At 32.5% G+C, this 20,919-nt stretch overlaps 2 protein-coding genes across 6 annotated transcripts in view; one reads left to right on the top strand and one right to left on the bottom strand.

Moving 5' to 3' along the window:
- Adat1 (Adenosine deaminase, tRNA-specific 1) overlaps positions 1-2,069 on the bottom strand; it is a 40,314-nt gene extending 38,245 nt beyond the window's left edge. For 2 of the 4 annotated variants that reach the window (XM_035371073.1, XM_035371076.1), the window contains exon 1: positions 1,781-1,996. In XM_035371073.1, coding sequence (XP_035226964.1) covers positions 1,781-1,925 — 145 coding nt within the window. In that variant the 5' untranslated portion in view covers positions 1,926-1,996. The other 2 variants (XM_035371075.2, XM_035371074.1) reach the window with 2 other exon arrangements.
- A 191-nt stretch (positions 2,070-2,260) lies between these two features.
- LOC118199262 (mitochondrial intermembrane space import and assembly protein 40-B-like) overlaps positions 2,261-20,919 on the top strand; it is a 56,881-nt gene continuing 38,222 nt past the window's right edge. The window contains exons 1-3 of one of the 2 annotated variants that reach the window (XM_085813373.1): positions 2,293-2,416; positions 14,170-14,240; positions 15,141-15,224. In XM_085813373.1, the coding sequence (XP_085669499.1) occupies positions 15,155-15,224 (70 nt within the window). In that variant the 5' untranslated portion in view covers positions 2,293-2,416; positions 14,170-14,240; positions 15,141-15,154. Of the gene's footprint in view, positions 2,417-14,169; positions 14,241-15,140; positions 15,225-20,919 lie in introns of both variants that reach the window. The other variant, XM_085813372.1, reaches the window with a different exon arrangement.

The following is a 20,919-nucleotide window of genomic DNA, read 5'->3' as shown; positions in this document are numbered from 1 at the left end:
GAAAAAAAATGTTGAGAAAAAAAAAACATGCCTTCACTTAGTGAAAACAAAATGGCGTCCAAACAAAAACTAGCAGGTTGCTGTAACAGGGTTGGTCGCCAAAAAATCCCCAAGTTACCATAATCCAAAGATTAACCCAAATTTCATTATGAAAAATGCACAAACAAAACTTTATATAAAAGAAATAGGAAGAATCTGACAGATACATTTAATTTATAGACATCCATGTTTAATCTTGCAATGCCAATCCAATGAACTTCTGTGTGTCAAATTTAATGATGCAAATTTTAAGCAGAAGTTTTGCGAATATTGGAAAGCTTGTTATGGTGAAATAATACCATAAAGAGCTAGTTTAAATTCAGAAGGTAGCTGGTAGAAATTAGACAATCGGCCATATAGCAACAAGAATGAAGCTTTTAAATAATTGTAAATACTGTTGTTTTATTTCTTGATACAGCACAGAGAATTGTTAATAAAATTTTATTACTCTGAAAACAGTGCCTTAAAGCAGTGCTTTTTGATTTTTTCAAAGTTGAAAATTAATAAGAGTAATTTTTTTTAAATTTGCATACCCAGTCTGGCCCCCCTTCTAGTTGTTGACCTGAAGAAAGTGCCTCACCTATGTCCTAGCTCTGTAATCATGGTAACACTTGGTCTTCATCTATTATTTAGGTAGATAGAAAAATGCTAACCCCCTAAAAAGTAATAGAACTAAAAATGGGATCCTGGTAATCAACATGTCAATTAACCCATTATCATTCGCGGCACTACTCCCCAGTCAGCAGGACTTTGAAAATATTTCCGGAATCTCAGTGAGAGTGAGAAGAAAATCAGGCTAATCTTTGGAATATGGTAACAGGTAGTTTGGCGACATTTTGGTAACGCGATAAAGGTTACTAGCTAGGACTTTAGCAGTGTACATGGATAAAGTCAAGAGTGTGCACAATGCCATTTTTGTGCAATTCTGGGATTTTTTTTAAAGTGAAAATAGGTCGACGTGTACATGGATGATACCGTGTATGTGCAATTCTTAAAAACGCGGCCAGCAGTGGGCGATTCTGCATTTTCTCCCAATTTCGCACCTAATATTCGTCATGATTAAGCACTTTTGTTCCATAAAAGTTCTAGCATAAGTGTAATTCGGCTAGCAGATTGTTGGAAAAAAATGTTGATTGTTAAAAAAAAAAAAAAAAATAACCTTTACTTCGTAATAACAAACTGGCATCCAAAACAAAACTAGCAGGTTGCTGTACCAGCGTTGGTCGCCAAATTTTCGCCAAGTTACCATAATCCAAAGATTAACTGAAAATCACTTTTTAGGGCACACTTGTTGTCTTTTAGATATTATATTCTCCATTCTTAGACTTTGTAAGCATGGATGAGAATTTTTCACAATTTTAATGTTATTTATATATATATATTTACTTCTTGGATTGGTGGTCTGGATATTGGGATCAGGATTTTGTACCGTGCCAAGTTTGACGGAAATATGTGGATCAGACGTAACTCTCAGAACCTGCACTTTAATTACAACCAAATAAACCGACTTCAAAAATAAAACAGAACTATAAGACTATGTTAGAAACAAATACAAGCATACAATTTATACACTTTTTGTTGTGAACAAATTGTATCTGAAACTAATACCGAAATTATTATAATTATGCCAACATAATTTTAATATATCTTTTTATTAAGAAATAATTTTTTATTGAAACTTTTTTTTTTTTTTTTTTTTTTTTCATTTCGCAAAGTACAATTTAAGGATTTTATTCATTACTTAAAGTAGGAACTTCAGTACTCATGAGAACAGCTGCAAGTAATGTCCATTCTTTATTCTGTTGTGGTTTCCCTATTTTAGGTAAGCGTTTAAAATGTTGGTAACATAAATTCGCAACTTCATCAGCAAAACTAGATGATTCCATGAGCGATATTTTGAATCGTTAATCTTGCTGCGTGTTTACATTTCAATCTAAAATCACCAACAAAATATTATGCTTACAATTTCAAGTGTATGCCACATGGATGCAAAGATTAGGTGTAAACGGGAACCTTCTTGCATATAAGAAAATTTTAAAGATTCATAAAATAAATATCATGAGTAGAATACTTCTTAGAGTTTCACATATTACTTAAAATTTTATAAAATTATGATATATAAATTATATTGGCTTTTTTAAAGACTATTTATAGCTCACATTTCTATCATGTACACAGTATCAAGCCAAAGAAAGTCTATATTCTTTGATCAAGCCTCACAACATGAAGTAGTTGCAAAGTAGAACAACTTTAACTTATGTTTTGTGGGTATTTCAGTTGTCTGCTGTTAATATTAATAGTTTATTATTACATAATTGAAAATTTGACGCTTTTCTGAAAAAAATTTAGAACAATATGTCTTATTGCGTATCACATGGTAAGATACCGCCTTTTTAACTATATTTTTATCCTATTTGTAATGTTATTTTTATTTTTACTTCAGCAGTTTCATTTTGATCATTACCGGTAAATCAAAAGCATGTGATTATGCACTATTTATGTTACTTTTCAGATGATTCATCCAATAATATACACCACACTGTCTCCAGTGGTCGAAAACTTCATGTTTCCGAAAATAATTAAAAAAAATTGTTAAACGTATAAAACTGAAATTATAAAATGTGGTTTAATGTGAAATTAGTATTTTTACTTTTGATACTAATAATTTTCTTTTTGGGAATACAGTATTAATATCTAAAATTAATATATTTTTTTAGCTTGGAAATAATGCCATGAAAGTTATCAGATACATTTTTATATTAAATAGAAATCAAAAACATAGTGGCCCACCAGCGGCCGAGCGGTAAAGTCGCTAAACACTGGTAGTTCGGTCCGAGGTTCGAATCCCGCAAACGGGCTGGCTGCATGGGCGTTTTCGTGGTTTTCCCATGCGTAACGTGTATACAGGGCAGTTTCTTTTAGAAAGTCCTCCACGGAGGCATCCATTCCCTTAGGCAGATAGCCCTAGTGTGCTTTGCCATAATTAAATAAACCAAACTAAAAACATGCTTTTAAAATTTTTATAATATCCTGTTAAATTAAGACAAAAGAGAAACACCAAGTCCACCACAAAGTGTAATTACCAGTCCATCTTAATGGCATCCTAGGACCTTTTGTAGTATTTAAAAGTTATGTGTAATTGCATAGTCATCCGAATGGATGAAAAGAGAATGTTTGTAAGAGTGACAGTCAAGAAATGAAATCTTGAGATTGCTAGTGCCGTGCCGCTCTCTGTGGGCATGAAAGTGAATTGTATTAGTACTCATTTAAGGATGTAATTCAATGGGAAGGAAAAAAAAAACAATAAAATATAGATATAATAGAAAATATTTACAGAATAATAGTTGAAACTAAAAGTTCTCGGGATCAAGTACAGAACTCCCTGATCTTAAAGTTTCTAAAGAAGTGCTCTTCTAATGTGCTGTTAGTCCACATGATCTCGCATGATAGTATGAAAAATGCTTATTAAATCCGATCTAGAATAAACTGATTCTTGAGTGGAATGAAAAGTATTCAGGATATATACAAAATCACCAAGGTGCATTATGGTGAATAGTTCTCGGTCTTTTGATTGTACTTTCGATTGTGGGATCATAGTCATGTAACTGCAGTGTATTGTAAGTTTTTCATTTTGCTGAAGAACTGAGATTTTCATCTTGCTGTGTGCTGTGGTGAGAATGTGATCTGGAAGAGTTCGGAGTTTTAGTTTGGTGGAATTTCTTGTGTACCAGGGAATGTTAACTATAGTATGGAGGATTTTCTTTTGAAAACATCAAATTTTTTGCGATAAGTTTTCCCCCCAGTTGCCCATGCAGGATCTCCGCATAAATACATTGTGTGAATTAGCATAACATACAGCATTTACTTAATTCTGCAATGTAGCTTGGGTTTTTCTTAATATGAGATTATAAATGAACATGTAAGCTTCATTTGCTTTGTTTAAAGTAGCAGTGATGAGCTGTTTGAAATTTAGTCTATTGTTGAAGTATACTCCCAAGTGCTTGTAAGTGTTTTTCACAGGAAGAATATTATTAATAATAAAAATGTCTGCCTTAATTCTGATATTCTTCCTGTATCTTTGATGGAGTTTGATTTCCTGTATCTTTGATACAGCCTTTGCTGATATTTAAGTGCATTTTTCACAGTTTACACCAGTGTGCAACAATGTTTACATATAGCTGAAAATTATGGATGCCAAGTTGAGGGGTTCATGCTGAGCGCAAGGTTGTTGCTTTGCTAATTTTATGTTCTCTTAGGTTATTGTAAAACTTTCGGCTGATCTTTAGAATATGGTAACTGGTAATTTGGCGACATTTTGGAGGCGATAAAGGTTACTACCTGGGACTTCGGTAATAATGTGAGCAGTACTCAGTTCCGATTACGCATTATTTTGTGTAAGGGAAATGAGAGATCATGGGATATGTCATGTGATATTAATGGACGAATTACGGTTCTTTAATTGGAAAAGGAGGGAATTTGGAAAAATATCTGTGGCTGTATATTATTTTGTATTAAGCTTCATTGTGTGTTGTGTGAAGTAAGGTTGAATAATTTTGGGATTGTATGGCGCTGTCTAAAGTGAATTCTAGATTTTTAATGCATTTGTATGATAATTCAAAAGAATTGGTTGAATGGTGCATGAGTGTAGGTCCATAATAAAAGTGTATCCACCATGAAAGCAAGATTCTGAAGAAGATTAGGTAAGTTAGTATTTTTAATTATTTGAGGATATTATTTTTATGCATTGTTCTAAATGTAAGGTGGAAGTAAAGTAATTTGGTATTATTGGGAAAATTGTTATTAGCAATGATATTGTTTAAAGTAATTAGGATTGTAAGCTAATTTTTATTGGTTGATCTTTACAATATGGTAACTGGTAGTTTGGCAACATTTTGGAGGCGATAAAGGTTACTACCTGGGACTTTGGTAATAATGTGAGCAGTACTCAGTTCCGATTACGCATTATTTTGTGTGAGGGAAATGAGATATCATGGGATATGTCATGTGATATTAATGGACGAATTACGGTTCTTTAATCGAAAAAGGGGGGAAATCGGAAAAAAATCTGGAAATTTTGTATTTGGCTTTATTCTATGTTGTGTAAAACAGTGTTGGTTAATTTTTGGATCCCATGGCCGTAACTAAAGTGAATTCGAAATGGGTATTTAGTGGTATTGAAAAGGGTAGTAATAAATGTTTGTTTAAGGTTGTGCGAGATAGAAATAAAGATGTTTTATTAAGTTATTTATTTTGCCTGGTACCTTGCTGTGAAATATAAGTATGATTTTAAAGATCCTGAAACAAAAAGAAGAAAAGTTTATCGGACACGTAATCAAGATTCTGAAGAAGATTAGGTAAGTTAGTATTTTTAATTATTTGAGGATATTATTTTTATGCATTGTTCTAAATGTAAGGTGGAAAGGAATTTGGTATTATTGGGAAAATTGTTATTAGCAATGATTTAGTTTAAAGTAATTAGGATTGTAAGGTAATTTTTATTAATTTAATGTATGTGCTCATTTATATTTTAAGTAGTGTTTTTGAATTTAATTATATTTTAATGAAATGATAGTTATTTTGTGAATTTTATGTTTGTAGGAATTTGGTATACGTTTTAGTTGAAGTAAACGTGCATGGAAATAATTTAAATATCTGACACTAAGTATTTGTAATGTTTGCGGTATGAATTTGTTGGTGACGTTTATAATATAATAGATGATTTAGAGGTAAAAGTTTTTGGATATTTTATTTATTTTATATGTGGAAATGTTCATATTTGGAAAGGGTAAATACTTTTTCGCGATCAGGTAATTTCATATATGTTCTTTTTACCGAGTTTAAAGATTGAGAAAATTGTCATGTATTTTCGTGAAATTTTTCTAATTTATGAGAAAAAAGCAGTGTACATGGATATAGTGAAGAGTGTGCGCAATGCCATTTTTGTGCAATTCTGGGGTGTTTTTTTAAGTAAAAATAAGTCGACGTGTACATGGTTTAGTGATATTTTAATTAAATGATAGTTATTTTGTGAATTTTATGTTTGTAGGAATTTGGTATACGTTTAAGTTGAAGTAAACGTGCATGGAAATAATTTAAATATTTGATACTAAGTATTTGTAATGCTTGCGGTATGAATTCGTTGGTGACGTGTATAATGTAATACAGTCAAAAGTCGTTAATCCGGACTCGTCGGGACTTCGGCGATTCCGGATTATCGATTTTTCCGGATTATAGATCATCAGTTTAAATCTGGTAAGATGGCATGCAAAAATTACAAAATTAAAAATATGAAACCGTAATTTATGAAATAAAGAACAATTATGATCTAAAGGGTATCAAAATTTACAAAAAGAAAAAACTTAATATTTATTTGTTTACTTTATTAAACATTTCCTTCAATGTAAGTTGCTTCGTTTCATGTGATAATACTTTTTCTTTAATTCTATTAAACAGACATAATTTCTTGTTTAGTTACAAAGTTCCGCTGTTCAAGTCCTATAATTGCTGTGTTGAGAATATCGACTAATTTGTCAATCGAAATGTTTTCGTTTTCAATAACCTCTGGGTCACTTTCTTCACTATCGGAAGCGAATTATAATGACGAGGAACTTGATTTAAATCATATCAAAGACCAAATCATATCAAAGACCGAGTACATCGAGATGAAATACTAAACTTAGTACGGAATTATAATCCAAATAAAATAAAAACATCTGCTCTGAAGATAAGGATAGTGTTGACAGATCAACTTCCAATCCGCCTCGTGAAATTGATAAACAGATTTCGGATTTCAAAACATTCGCTTTGTAGATACAAATTACATATTAGTAAATATGTATTGGAAATTCTATTTGACATAATCTTTCTAATCTATCATAATCTAATAATGATGTTTCTGCCCCCCCCCCCCCCCTCTGCCGCAGAGCAGCGTGAAATTGATAAACAGATTTCGGATTTCAAAACATACTTTCGCTTTGTAGTAAATATATATCGGAAATTCTATTTGACATAATCGAAAGTTCAAGCTTACTTTTATAAAATTGCTCTAACAGTCTGCAAAAAATAATAAGCCGGATCCAATTCAAAGATTAAGGAACAACGCAATCTGCAACATTAACTGAATTAGATAACTTTAGCTTAGCGTATAACTCCGTTACACATTAAACGCGCATGCGCACAAACATATTCGCAGCCGTAAGGGTCTTACGCGCTCTCGTAAACGCCTGTGCGCATGCGTGAACGCGATGCATGCGCAGAAAGTTTGTAGCTTTGAGGTCCGGATTATGGGTGTCCGAATTAACGACTTTTGACTGTAGTTGATTTAGAGGTAAACTTTTTTGGATATTTTATTTATTTTATATGTGGAAATGTTCATATTTGGAAAGGGTAAATACTTTTTCGCGATCAGGTAATTTCATATATGTTCTTTTTACCGGGTTTAAAGATTGAGAAAATTGTCATGTATTTTCGTGAAATTTTTCTAATTTACGAGAAAAAAGCAGTGTACATGGATATAGTGAAGAGTGTGCACAATGCCATTTTTGTGCAATTCTGGGATGTTTTTTTAAGTAAAAATAAGTCGGCGTGTACATGGTTTATGTGTATGTGTTATTTTGAAAAACGCGTAAGGAGTATGGTATTGTGCACTTTTTCCCAATTTTGCAGTGAATATTTGTCATGATTAAGCAGTTTTGTTTGATAAAATTCTAGCATAAGCGTAATTCGGCTAGTAGATTGTTGGAAGAAGTGTTCAGTAGATAAAAAGAAAAGAAACATGTCTTTACTTCGTGAAGACAAAATGGCGGCGGGGAAAAAAAAATAGAGGGTTGCTGTAGGAGAGTTGGTTGCCAAATTTTCGCCAAAAAATCGCCAAGTTACCATAATGTAAAGATCAACATTATGGTAACTTGGCGATTTTTTGGCGAAAATTTGGCGACCAACTCTCCTACAGCAACCTTCTATTTTTTTTACCCCGCCGCCATTTTGTCTTCACGAAGTAAAGACATGTTTCTTTTCTTTTTATCTACTGAACACTTCTTCCAACAATCTACTAGCCGAATTACGCTTATGCTAGAAATTTTATCTAACAAAACTGCTTAATCATGACAAATATTCACTGCAAAATTGGGAAAAAGTGCACAATACCATTCTCCTTACGCGTTTTTCAAAATAACACATACACATAAACCATGTACACGTCAACTTATTTTTACTTAAAAAAAAATCCCAGAATTACACAAAAATGGCATCCCAGAATTACACAAAAATGGCTCTTCACTATATCCATGTACACTGCTTTTTTCTCATAAATTAGAAAAATTTCACTAAAATACATGACAATTTTCTGAATCTTTAAACCCGGTAAAAAGAACATATATGAAATTACCTGATCACGAAAAAGTATATACCCTTTCCAAATATGAACATTTCCACATATAAAATAAATAAAATATCCAAAAACTTTTACCTCTAAATCATCTATTATATTATAAACGTCACCAACGAATTCATACCGCAAGCATAACAAATACTTAGTGTCAAATATTTAAATTATTTCCATGCACGTTTACTTCAACTAAAACGTATACCAAATTCCTACAAACATAAAATTCACAAAATAACTACCATTTAATTAAAATATCACTAAACCATGTACACGTCGACTTATTTTTACTTAAAAAAAAAATCCCAGAATTGCACAAAAATGGCATTGCGCACACTCTTCACCATATCCATGTACACTCCTTTTTTCTCATAAATTAGAAAAATTTCACGAAAATGCATGACAATTTTCTGAATCTTTAAACCCGTTAAAAAGAACATATATGAAATTACCTAATAACGAAAAAGTATATACCCTTTCCAAATATGAACATTTCCACGTATAAAATAAATAAAATATCCAAAAACTTTTACCTCTAAATTATCTATTATATTATAAACGTCACCAACGAATTCATACCGCAAACATTACAAGTACTTAGTGTCAAATATTTAAATTATTTCCATGCACGTTTACTTCAACTAAAACGTATACCAAATTCCTACAAACATAAAATTACTTTACTTCCACCTTACATTTAGAACAATGCATAAAATAATATCCTCAAATAATTAAAAATACTAACTTACCTAATCTTCTTCAGAATCTTGATTATGTGTCCGATAAACTTTTCTTATTTCATCCGCTAAATAAAAAGCAAGCGTATGTGCGCCTGTTTCAGGATCTTTAAAATAATACTTATAGTTCACAGCAAGGTACCAGGTAAAATAAATAACTTAATAAAACATCTTTACTTCTATCTCGCACAACCTTAAAGAAACTCTTATTACTACCCCTTTCAATCCCACTAAATACCCATTTTGAATTCACTTTAGTTAGGGCCATGGGATCCAAAAATTAATGAACACTGTTTCACACAACACAGAATAAAGCCAAATACAAAATTTCCAGATTTTTTCCCGATTTCCCCCCTTTTCGATTAAAGAACCGTAATTCGTCCATTAATATCACATGACATATCCCATGATATCTCATTTCCCTCACACAAAATAATGCGTAATCGGAACTGAGTACTTACTGCTCACATTATTACCAAAGTCCCAGGTAGTAACCTTTATCGCCTCCAAAATGTCGCCAAATTACCAGTTACCATATTCTAAAGATCAGCCAAAACAGCATGCGCATTATGTATTATGTATGCACAGTTTTGAAATTCAAGGGGCATGTTTGTGGTTTCTGCTTCTTGAGATTAGTGTTAGTCCCCCTCCTTGTAAAAAAACTCTATTGCTACTGTGGAGTTTGGCTGTTAAGGAAAAACAGTCTTGCATTTTTCAGAAATATGGTGTTTTGCCTAATGGCAAGATAATCAGTGTTCATTTTATGATATTAATTTGTGTAATTCCCTAATTAAAAAAAAAAAGAAAGAAAGAAAGAAAGAAAGAAAAATCAGTTTGCTGTATACATGGAGAGTAGTGTCATGTTGCTATCTGATGCCAAGAATTCTGCAATTCTCTGATGTAACTTGTAAGTTAAAACAGATTGCTGGCCATATGGGCAGAAGACAGGGAAAAAAATACGAGGGCCATCCAGGAAGTAGATTACGTTTCCGTCTGTGTCCGCTAGGGGCGGGGCTAGCGCGGCCATCTTGGGGTCAGAGCGTTGCGCAGCTCAGTCTGCATCTAGCCGTGCTAGTGAGAGGTTCGTGCTGTGCTCCGTTCAGAATCTGTGACGGTTTGAAATGTCTGCGTTAATTGAAAATCCCGCGAGCTGCGAGGTGCGCTCAGTAATAAGGTTTCTGACTGCAAAAAACTGTAAACCGATAGAAATCTATCGGCAGCTTCGTGAAGTGTATGGGGACAACATTATCACTGAAGGTAGAGTGCGTCAGTGGGTCATAAGATTTCAAAATGGCCGAACCAATGTTCACGACGAAGATCGAAGTGGGAGACCCAGCATAGTGACCGCCGAACTTCTCGAAAAAGTCGATGCTAAAGTCCGTGAAAATCGAAATTTCACAATAACGGAACTTTCTTTGAGTTTTCCACAAATTTCGCGAAGTTTGTTGCACGAAATCATCAGCGAAAAGCTTGGTTACCACAAGTTTTGTGCAAGATGGAAGGCAAGAAGAGGTAACGAAGTGGTTGAAGGCGCAGGCGGCCGAATTTTTCGACGAAGGAATTTCCAAGCTCGTACATCGCTACGATAAATGCCTTAATTTGTATGGTGACTATGTAGAAAAGTAGTATTTGAGTGTGGCTTTCATCTGTATATAATAAAATTTGTTTCCTATGCTCTGTTTATTTTTTTATTCCAAAACGTAATCTACTTTCTGGATAGCCCTCGTACTTACAGTGACACAAACAATTGAGGATGCACCTTACTTTTACTTGATAAATCCAACTATCAATCGAAATAACACATTAACTAGAAGTGCAAACGTACTTTTATTCTTAGACATAACAAAAGGTTTAATTAACAGTAAAAATAAAGAAAAATCAATGACAAAATTCTAAAATAAAAATTTTCAGAGGCATTTCAAATAAACATAAGCAGATTTTTACCTCAAAAAATTGAGGATACACCAATGAAATGTTTGTTTAACTACCACTAGATTTTTTTTCTGCTTGCTAGTATCATAATCTAAGTTTGGGCAATTTTATCTTAAACTTTTTCGACTGTTATTTTTGTCTTTTGAAATTGGTTATGTGTATTTAAAGTCGTAATTTTAAATGGAAAATGGTTCCTCGGAGAGAGACCAGTATTGATGTAAGAAAATTTATGGTAAGGTTATTTAAGAAAGGAAAATCTTATCATGAAATAGCTGAAATTGTCGGTAGAAGCCACTTGTGTGTACAGAAAATCATTGGAAGATTTAAAAATGATGGATTAATTAAAAATAAAAGTGGAAGAGGAAAGAAAAGTATTCTGAGTGATGTAGCCAAAAGGAAAATTTTGAAAGATATCAAGATTAATCCTAAACTAAGTGCAGTCAAACTAGCTGCAGAAACTTCTCGAATAATGTGCAGAAGTGTAAGTGCTGAAACTGTGAGAAATGTGATTAGACATGCTGGATATAGCAGTTGAGTAGCTAGAAAGAAACCATAAGCTTACAAAATCAAAAAAAGAGTTTGCAAAAACTCATCAATTGAAGACAGATAACTTTTGAAAGAAAGTTATATTTAGTGATGAAAGTAAATTCAACATTTTTGGAAGTGATGGTTGTCGCACCGTTTGGAGAAAGCCGAACACAACTTTGGATCCAAAAAATTTACGTCCTACATTTAAACATGGTGGTGGCTCCGTCATGGTTTGGGGTTGTATGGCTTCAAATGGAGTGGGAAATTTAGTTTTTATAGATGGCATAATAGATCATAAGCTTTATATAGATATACTTTAACACAATCTTAAAGAAAGTGGAAAAAAATTGGGTTTAGATGGAAATTTGGTGAATCTTTACATTATGGTAACTTGGCGATTTTTTGGTGATTAACCCTGCTACAGCAAATTTCTAGTTTTGTTTTGGATGCCATTTTGTTTCCACGAAGTAAAGGCATGTTTTTTTAACATTTTTTTCAACAATCTGCTAGCCGAATTACGCTTATACTAGAATTTTATGGAACAAAAATGCTTAATCTTGATGAAGATTAGGTGTTAAATTGGGAGAAAGTGCAGAATTGCAAACTGCTCGCCGCATTTTTAAGAATTGCACATACACAGTATCCATGTACACGTCAACCTATTTTCAGTTAAAAAAAAATTCCCAGAATTCCCAAAAAATGGCTTTGCGCACACTCTTAACTTTATCTATGTACACATCGACCTATTTTCACTTAAAAAGTCAAAGAAAATTGACAAAAATCCAATTCTTCTTACTCTTGTAAAAAGCGCCAAACAAATAAGTGGGCGATTCTGCACTTTAGCAGCGAAAATGTTTCTAAGTGCTTATTAGCTAAAATCGCAATCAGAATTTTCCGGAAAATGTCTCATAATCTCTCATTTCTCTAAGAAAAAATAATCTGTGATTCAAACTGTGTACTTCTCAGATTATTGCTAAAGTCCTAACCTTTATCGCCTTATCAAAATGTCGCCAAACTACCTGTTACCATATTCTAAAAATTAGCCAGAAAAGGGATATTCCAGCACGACAACGACTCCAAACACACGGCACATATCAAAATGTGGTGTTTTTTTCATTGAAAACAGCAATTGAAAATACCATAGTCCCCTGACATCAATGTCATAGAAAATTTGTGGGCCACACTTAAAACAGTGGTCCAAAAACACCAAATTAGGAACAAAGCCCATTTAAAGCAAGTGTTACAAGAAGAATGGGATAAAATATCTCCAGATACCACCAAAAAATTGGTTTAATCGGTACCAAGACGTTTGGAGGACATTATAAAAGCCAAAGGACATGCAACCAAATATTGACACTGTCTTTGTATGTGATACAGTCAAAAGTCATTAATCCGGACTCTTTGGGACTTCAGTGATTCCGGATTATAGATCATCAGTTTAAATCTGGTAAGATGGCATGCAGAAATTATAAAACTAAAAACATAAAACCGTAATTTATGAAATAAAGAACAAGGGTATCAAAATTTACAAAAAGAAAAAGCTTAATATTTATTTGCTTACATTATTAAACATTTCTTTCAATGTAAGTTGTTTAAGTTGCTTCGTTTCATGTGATAATACTTTCTCTTTAATTCTATTAAACAGACATAATTTCTTGTTTAGTTACAAAGTTCCGCTGTTCAAGTCGTATAATTGCTGTGTCGAGAATACCGACTAATTTGTCAATCGAAATTTTTTCGTTTACAATAACCTCTGTGTCACTTTCTTCACTATCGGAAGCGAATTATAATGACGAGTAACTTGATTTAAATCATATCAAAGGCGGAGTACATCGAGATGAAATACTACATTTAGTAAGAAATTATAAGCCAAATAAAATGAAAATATCTGCCCTGAAGATAAGGATAGTGCTGACAGATCAACTTCCAATTCATCGTGCACCGAGGCATCCCCCCCACCCCAGAGCAGCATGAAATTTATAAACAGATTTCGGAATGGTTAGAGAAACAAAGGATATGCCTCTATCCATTTTTTGCAGCAATTCCACTTTTTGTTTGATGGACATCGAAATATGCTTACTTTTTGTAGATCCTTTGGCAGCTCCAGAATCGGAAATTCTTTTTTACATAATCGAAAGTTCAAGCTTACTTTTATAAAATTGCTCTAACAGTCTGCAAAAAATAATAAGCCGAATCCAATTCAAAGATTAAGGAACAATGCAATCTGCAATATTAACTGAAATAGATAATTTTAGCTCAGCTTATACCGTCCGTTATACATTAAACGCGCATGGGTAAAGATATTATGCGCATGCGTAGACGCATTATGAGTTTACGTATGCACAGAAAGTTTGTAGCTTTGAGGTCCGGATTGTGGACATCCGGATTAAAGTCTTTTGACTGTATATCTATAATATGAGTATTTAAGAAAATAAAACCAATAGCTAACTTTTACAAACACTATGTATAAACCATGTTGCACTGCAGGCTTGCTTGAATTGCATATTCCATTGCATTTAAAAATGATTCACTTTTGTATCTGTTTCACAGAGTACAAGTTACATGGCTTGCATGGAACAGATCTATTACTTATGATGGAAAATGGAAAACTACTTTTTATGTTAAGTATTTTATCAGATTCTGAGAATTAGTACTTTAAAGAAAAATAGAAATAAAATGTGATCTTATATTCTGTAGATCAGGGCTTCTTAAACGTTTTTCAGTTGCAACCCGCTTTTATCGGTGAGATTTTTTTCGTGACCCTAGGACCCCCAAGCATTGCGCAAATCTGACACACATGTGAGTGAAACTGTCATTTTTTTCACTATTGCAGTTTTAGGTCATTAACTTTAATTTTAAGACACAGAACAATGTGAAAATTTTAATAAGTAACAGACGAAGTGACAGCATCACCTGCAAAGCAAGTGAAATGAACGTTTATATTACAAAAAGAATGCCTTGAAACGTTTTCATTTTTTTTCTTTGTCTGTATTGTCTTATATTTATCTATTTTCAGATACGTTGTTTAAAAATATTTGGTAACTTTAAAATTATTTTAATAAGTTACATTTTTGGCTACCCTTGCTACTAAAGGTCCCATGATCCCCATGGGAGTCACAACCCACAGTTTAAAAAAAAAAAAAAGAAACATTGTAAAATTAGATACTTGAAATATGAAACATATCCTTTGGGTCACTATGTTGTATCTATAAACACTATCATCATAAAAGGTCTATTTGGATTGTAGCTGAAATTCATGCTTGTACATGTGTCAAATTTTAAGAAGAGGAGCTTTTTTGAAAAGCATTATTGTAATTATCTGTTATATTATTTCATAATTGTATAACATTTCACTGCACATTTCATCATGAATGATAGTACTAACAAATACATTCATGATTGTACTATGTAAATCACATGTATGAAATTTGTTTCAGTTCCATAGTTGATATTTTGTACATTTTTTGTATTTCTCTTTAATTAATAATTAACTGCAATTGAATGATAAAAAAATATTGCAGGCAAAGACAAAGTTATGTTTTTAACAAAAGAAGATCTCAGTGAACCTAGTTCTATTGTATTACCCGAAGATGATGAACCTAGAGGTAAACTATTATATACTACTCTTTTGTCATATTCCTTATATGATTTTTTTTGAAAGTATATTTCAGGAAAAATTTTATTTCCATAGAATTAATTTCTATAATGTAAATATTCAGAATTTAGATTTAACCATTCAGGTTCTTATATAATCATTTTAAACATTTCTAAGCACAGCAGTTTTTAATAAACATGAAAAAAAAATTACTAATACAAATATTTATCTTTAATGTCCATAATTAAATAAATAATTAGATGAAAATTTTAAATAAGTAAGTATCATTATGCATATAAGCTGTGTTTTAAAACTGTTTTAAATAAAACAAATATTCATGTTTGGGCTTTTTAAAATTTAATTGTATAAAAATTACAAAATTTAGCATTTTGTATGATCTTTCTGTCTTTCTAATTATATTTTGTAAAAGTCTGCATTCATTTTAAAAATATATATAAAAATAAATAAATAAATAATAAAATACAAACACTTTGACTTCTGCATGACACAAGTAGATAGACTACGGTATTTAAATATACAGATTATGCTTTCTGAAAATTCAGGGCCCATACACAAATTGAAGAGTGGAATATATAAACCTGTATGTAACTAAAAATAAAATATTAGTTTAGTAAAATGTTTCCGATGTTAATGGATTATGGGATATACATCAATATGCAAACTATCATGAAACATTGACCAAACACAAAGTTTTTTCAGAAAGGAGACCTTACTTACTGACTTTATGGAGTTTATGTTCAAGAAAATAGTAGAAGGCTGTAAGTGTTACAGGGTTTGTACGATCCTTAAGAATCCTTAAAAGTCCTTAAGTTTTTTGGAATCGATTTTTGGTCCTTAAAAGTCCTTAATTTCAGCCAAAATCGGCAGAACGTCCTTAATTTTAATCATCTGAAATTCTGTCTGTTTTTATAACAGCCATTTTGAGTGTGAATTAACATTTTTGAGGAATATTTTTGGTGCTTTTCTGACAAATATGGTTATCTTTTGAATGGGTTCCTGGGTTATAATTTGTTCCTGTTTCTAATATAAATGGTTAGATACTCCAGTTTTTGAGCAAGAAGTGAAACATAAGCATTTTGAAATTATTTCATTTTTTCTAATGAAGAGCTCTTAAACAACTTTTCACTTTTTGAGATGAGAATTCTTTAATTAAACCATTCTAAATTTGGCGACTTATCAACATTTTGGCGATTTTAAAATCTGTTTCAATGGGAAATTTTTAATTCCAAGATCTAGGAATTTTTGAAGTTTTTTTTTAGAACATTGTAACATTGATACATTTCATTTAAATAATGGTAATAGTTTGGAAGTATATTAATGAGATAGATTAAAATAAAGCATTTTTATTTTTCGCTGAGATATAAATTATTTTATTATACTATATGGAAAATAAGCAAGGTATAATGCTATAAAGCACCATTTATGAAACAGTTCTTGCACTCGAGCCCTGCTCTGGTACTTCTTAGTTTTGGGGATAAATCATAATTCTATTCAGAGCACTAAATAGAAAGCTGTGACACTTCTTTTATGTACCTGAACAAAATTTCAGTAGAAATTTGATATTGAAAATTTTATTTTTAGTAATAAAATTATATTAAAAATCGCTTATTAAATTTTAATTTATCTCTTCAAATTTAAAATTTTTATTTAAACTATTTAATTTCTTTAAGCATTAATTATTGAATTATTTACATAATTAATATTTAATTTTTTAATTATTAGTGATTTTATTAGTCATTTATATTAATTTATTTTTGTACCTCTTTTCTGACGGTGTTCTGTGGGACTCGAGCACATCTAATTTTAGAAATTAAGCTCTATTTTTCTCTATAAAATTAATTTTACACCTTTTTCCCTCTGGGTGGTTTTTTTATATATCATATTTCTGGCTTTATGCTGTTACAGAATTGGTAGGGGTAATTTTTTTTTTAGGATTTTAGACATCGCAGCTTGGAAAGTTTAGAAAGATATAAAGGCAAGATTTATAGATCCACAGTTCTAGAAGATTCCAGAAAAATAAGACAAAATGAAAAATGTCTCCATAGTATTAACACGTAATTTCTTACTTTTTGGAGAACATCTGGAAGAACAATGAAATCATTATAGTTGAATGTTTTACTTCTGATCCTAGAATCTTTTTCTTAACATTTTTATTTTCCCTTAATTTTCTCTACTTTTCACTACACACAAGCATGGAAAATATCAAAAATGCTTCTAACCTTACCTTATAGACAGGCATTATAGAAAGGAATTGAAAACTGTTTAAAAGGTTCATCTAAGATGTCTTAATACGTCATACACAAGGCTGGCACTAGACATTTTCCCACGTGATGCAGGCTCTGTGGATCTTAAATTCTGCTGCCTGGTACCTTTCTAAATTCTGTTTCCATTGTCTGTTCTAAATGTTTTGTCATTTCTAGACTTTGTTGCTCAGTGTGTCACTAAATTCTAAAAATTATGCCAATTCAGCTTGTAGAGTCATTAGGATGTTTTTGAAAGCAAGAAAGATTGAAAAATAGCAACGCCCTCGCCGGGAATCGAACCACGGACCTCTGGAATACGCACACAGCGTGCGGACCACCACACCAAAAAGGCGGGAGAAACACCTTATATACTCCCCCTTTTAAAGGGCGACTGGGGTTTTAGGGGACCCAATTGCCAAATCCTGGGTATGGAGAATCATCATCCAACACCCTTTTAGTTCGGGCACCACTGTAGAGTCATTAGGTTTTTTTTGGAAGCAAGACAGATTAAAAAATAGCTACGAAAATAGCTACTTGAGAAGCTATTTTCATAGCTATTACTAGAAGCAAGAGCGATTGAAAAATAGCTACCCTCACCAGGAATCGAACCACTGACCTCTGGAATATGCACCCAGCCTGCAGATCACCACACCACGAAGGCATGCTAAGTAAGCGAGAGAAATACCTTATAAGCTCTCTAACCAAACCTTACCATATATATTTCATATTCCTTCTGAATGTTCATATTACTAAAGAAATAAAATTAGCAAATTTTTCTATACATTCTAAATGCATTTAGTTTATTTAGAATAACAGAAATATTTAATTAAATACAAAAATTCTAAAATGAAAAAGAAATGTGGAAGAAAGAAACTGAATACATAAAGAAAAAGATAATTATTCTTCAAAGATATGTACAGTTATTATTATGTAAATTACCCAATTGTTTACAATTTCAGCCCTTTACTATAAATTCCCATTTCTATTTTCTCACCAGAATGCAAATCACCTAGACAGTTTTTAAACTGAGATTTTTGGAATGTAAGACAAGAGCTACTTGAGAAGCTATTACAGTCAAAAGTCGTTAATCCGGACTCGTCGGGACTTCGGCGATTCCGGATTATCGATTTTTCCGGATTATAGATCATCAGTTTAAATCTGGTAAGATGGCATGCAAAAATTACAAAATTAAAAATATGAAACCGTAATTTATGAAATAAAGAACAATTATGATCTAAAGGGTATCAAAATTTACAAAAAGAAAAAACTTAATATTTATTTGTTTACTTTATTAAACATTTCCTTCAATGTAAGTTGCTTCATTTCATGTGATAATACTTTCTCTTTAATTCTATTAAACAGACATAATTTCTTGTTTAGTTACAAAGTTCCGCTGTTCAAGTCCTATAATTGCTGTGTTGAGAATATGGACTAATTTGTCAATCGAAATGTTTTCGTTTTCAATAACCTCTGGGTCACTTTCTTCACTATCGGAAGCGAATTATAATGACGAGGAACTTGATTTAAATCATATCAAAGACGGAGTACATCGAGATGAAATACTAAACTTAGTACCGAATTATAATCCAAATAAAATAAAAACATCTGCTCTGAAGATAAGGATAGTGTTGACAGGTCAACTTCCAATCCGCAGCGTGAAATTGATAAACAGATTTCGGATTTCAAAACATTCGCTTTGTAGATACAAATTACATATTAGTAAATATATATTGGAAATTCTATTTGACATAATCTTTCTAATCTATCATAATCTAATAATGACGTTTCTGCCCCCCCCTCTGCCGCAGAGCAGCGTGAAATTGATAAACAGATTTCGGATTTCAAAACATACTTTCGCTTTGTAGTAAATATATATCGGAAATTCTATTTGACATAATCGAAAGTTCAAGCTTACTTTTATAAAATTGCTCTAACAGTCTGCAAAAAATAATAAGCCGGATCCAATTCGAAGATTAAGGAACAACGCAATCTGCAACATTAACTGAATTAGATAACTTTAGCTTAGCGTATAACTCCGTTACACATTAAACGCGCATGCGCACAAACATATTCGCAGCCGTAAGGGTCTTACGCGCTCTCGTAAACGCCTGTGCGCATGCGTGGACGCGACGCATGCGCAGAAAGTTTGTAGCTTTGAGGTCCGGTTTATAGATCATTCCGGATTATGGGTGTCCGAATTAACGACTTTTGACTGTATTGTGTTTCTGACCTCCACTTGCTCCCTGCATTAGCTGCTGCCAGATCCGATAATTTGGAATTATTCGTTTTTGCATTACCATTGCCGACATTTAAGATTGTTATGATGATAGAGTTATTGAACCAGCTTAAAATGTATTAAATTGTACAGTACACTCCCGATTATCCGTGGAATTGGGTGGCGCGGCCGCCGCGGATAATCCAAAAGCAGCTAAAAATGGGTATAGCAAAAGAGAAAACAGTCATTCCAAGTTTGAAAAATTTTTTTTTGTATATGAAACGTGAAATAAACAGCAGGAAATATTTAGCTAACGCTTAATATTTTAGTATATCACTCAAAACTAACTTAAAATGCATTTTGTTAATGAAAACAGAAAAGTGCTTTGTACTTACGAGAGGCGTCAAGGATACACGGAAAAATTAATACATATGTACTGTTTTAATACTGTAATGTATTATGTAATTACAAAAGCATAACTGTAAAACTACACCTTTTTGAAGAAATCCGTCATTTGTGTTTGCTTCTTGCTTTGGAAGCATTTTCTCTTGATCCGAGATTGAATTTTTTTGTAGCATAAGTTTCTCGGCCAACTCTGCGTTGTCTTGTTCTTCCAAATAGCTCAGCAGTCCGTCGACTTGTTGCAAAGCCAATTCGTGAGTCTTCCACATCTGCACAGTGGGCTCTTCTTTGCCTTCACTTTGCTCTCCTTCATTCTCGGTCTCCTCTCTTGCTTTCTTCACAATTTCGTCATCTGTCAAGCATTCAAAGCCAGGTTCATTGACGTCACACTCCAACCACTCGTTAATGTTTTCAGCATTGACGTTCTCACCACCTGGAACTATTTTCACCATATCGGCAAGAGTTGGCATGGGTGTGTCTACATCTTCATTCTCTTCCTCACAACTCAATGTGTTGTTGTTGGCTTCAACATTAGGCATGAGTTTTCTCCATGATTTTATGAGGGTTGCGGTTCACAAATGCAATATCATAGATGCTGTCCAAGATTGTGCAGTGTTTCCAAAACTCTTTCAGATCATAACCTTCTTCAATTTTGGTCATTAGCAGCTTGGTTTGGTATGTTCTCTTCATTGTTGCAATGACTCCTTGGTCCATGGGTTGGATTAGCGCAATAACGTTTGGGGGGAGAAATTTTGCAAACATTTGTCCATCAGAAGACTTTAGCACACTTGTTGCTGGGTGAGAAGGTGCATTGTCGATTGAAG

Source organism: Stegodyphus dumicola, chromosome 3 (assembly GCF_044657685.1).
Source record: "Stegodyphus dumicola isolate Sdum_Otavi_A_Nest chromosome 3, ASM4465768v1".
Taxonomy (NCBI): Eukaryota; Metazoa; Arthropoda; class Arachnida; order Araneae; family Eresidae; genus Stegodyphus; species Stegodyphus dumicola.
Note: the sequence above shows the minus strand (reverse complement) of the source record. Positions and strands in the feature narration are given on the sequence as shown.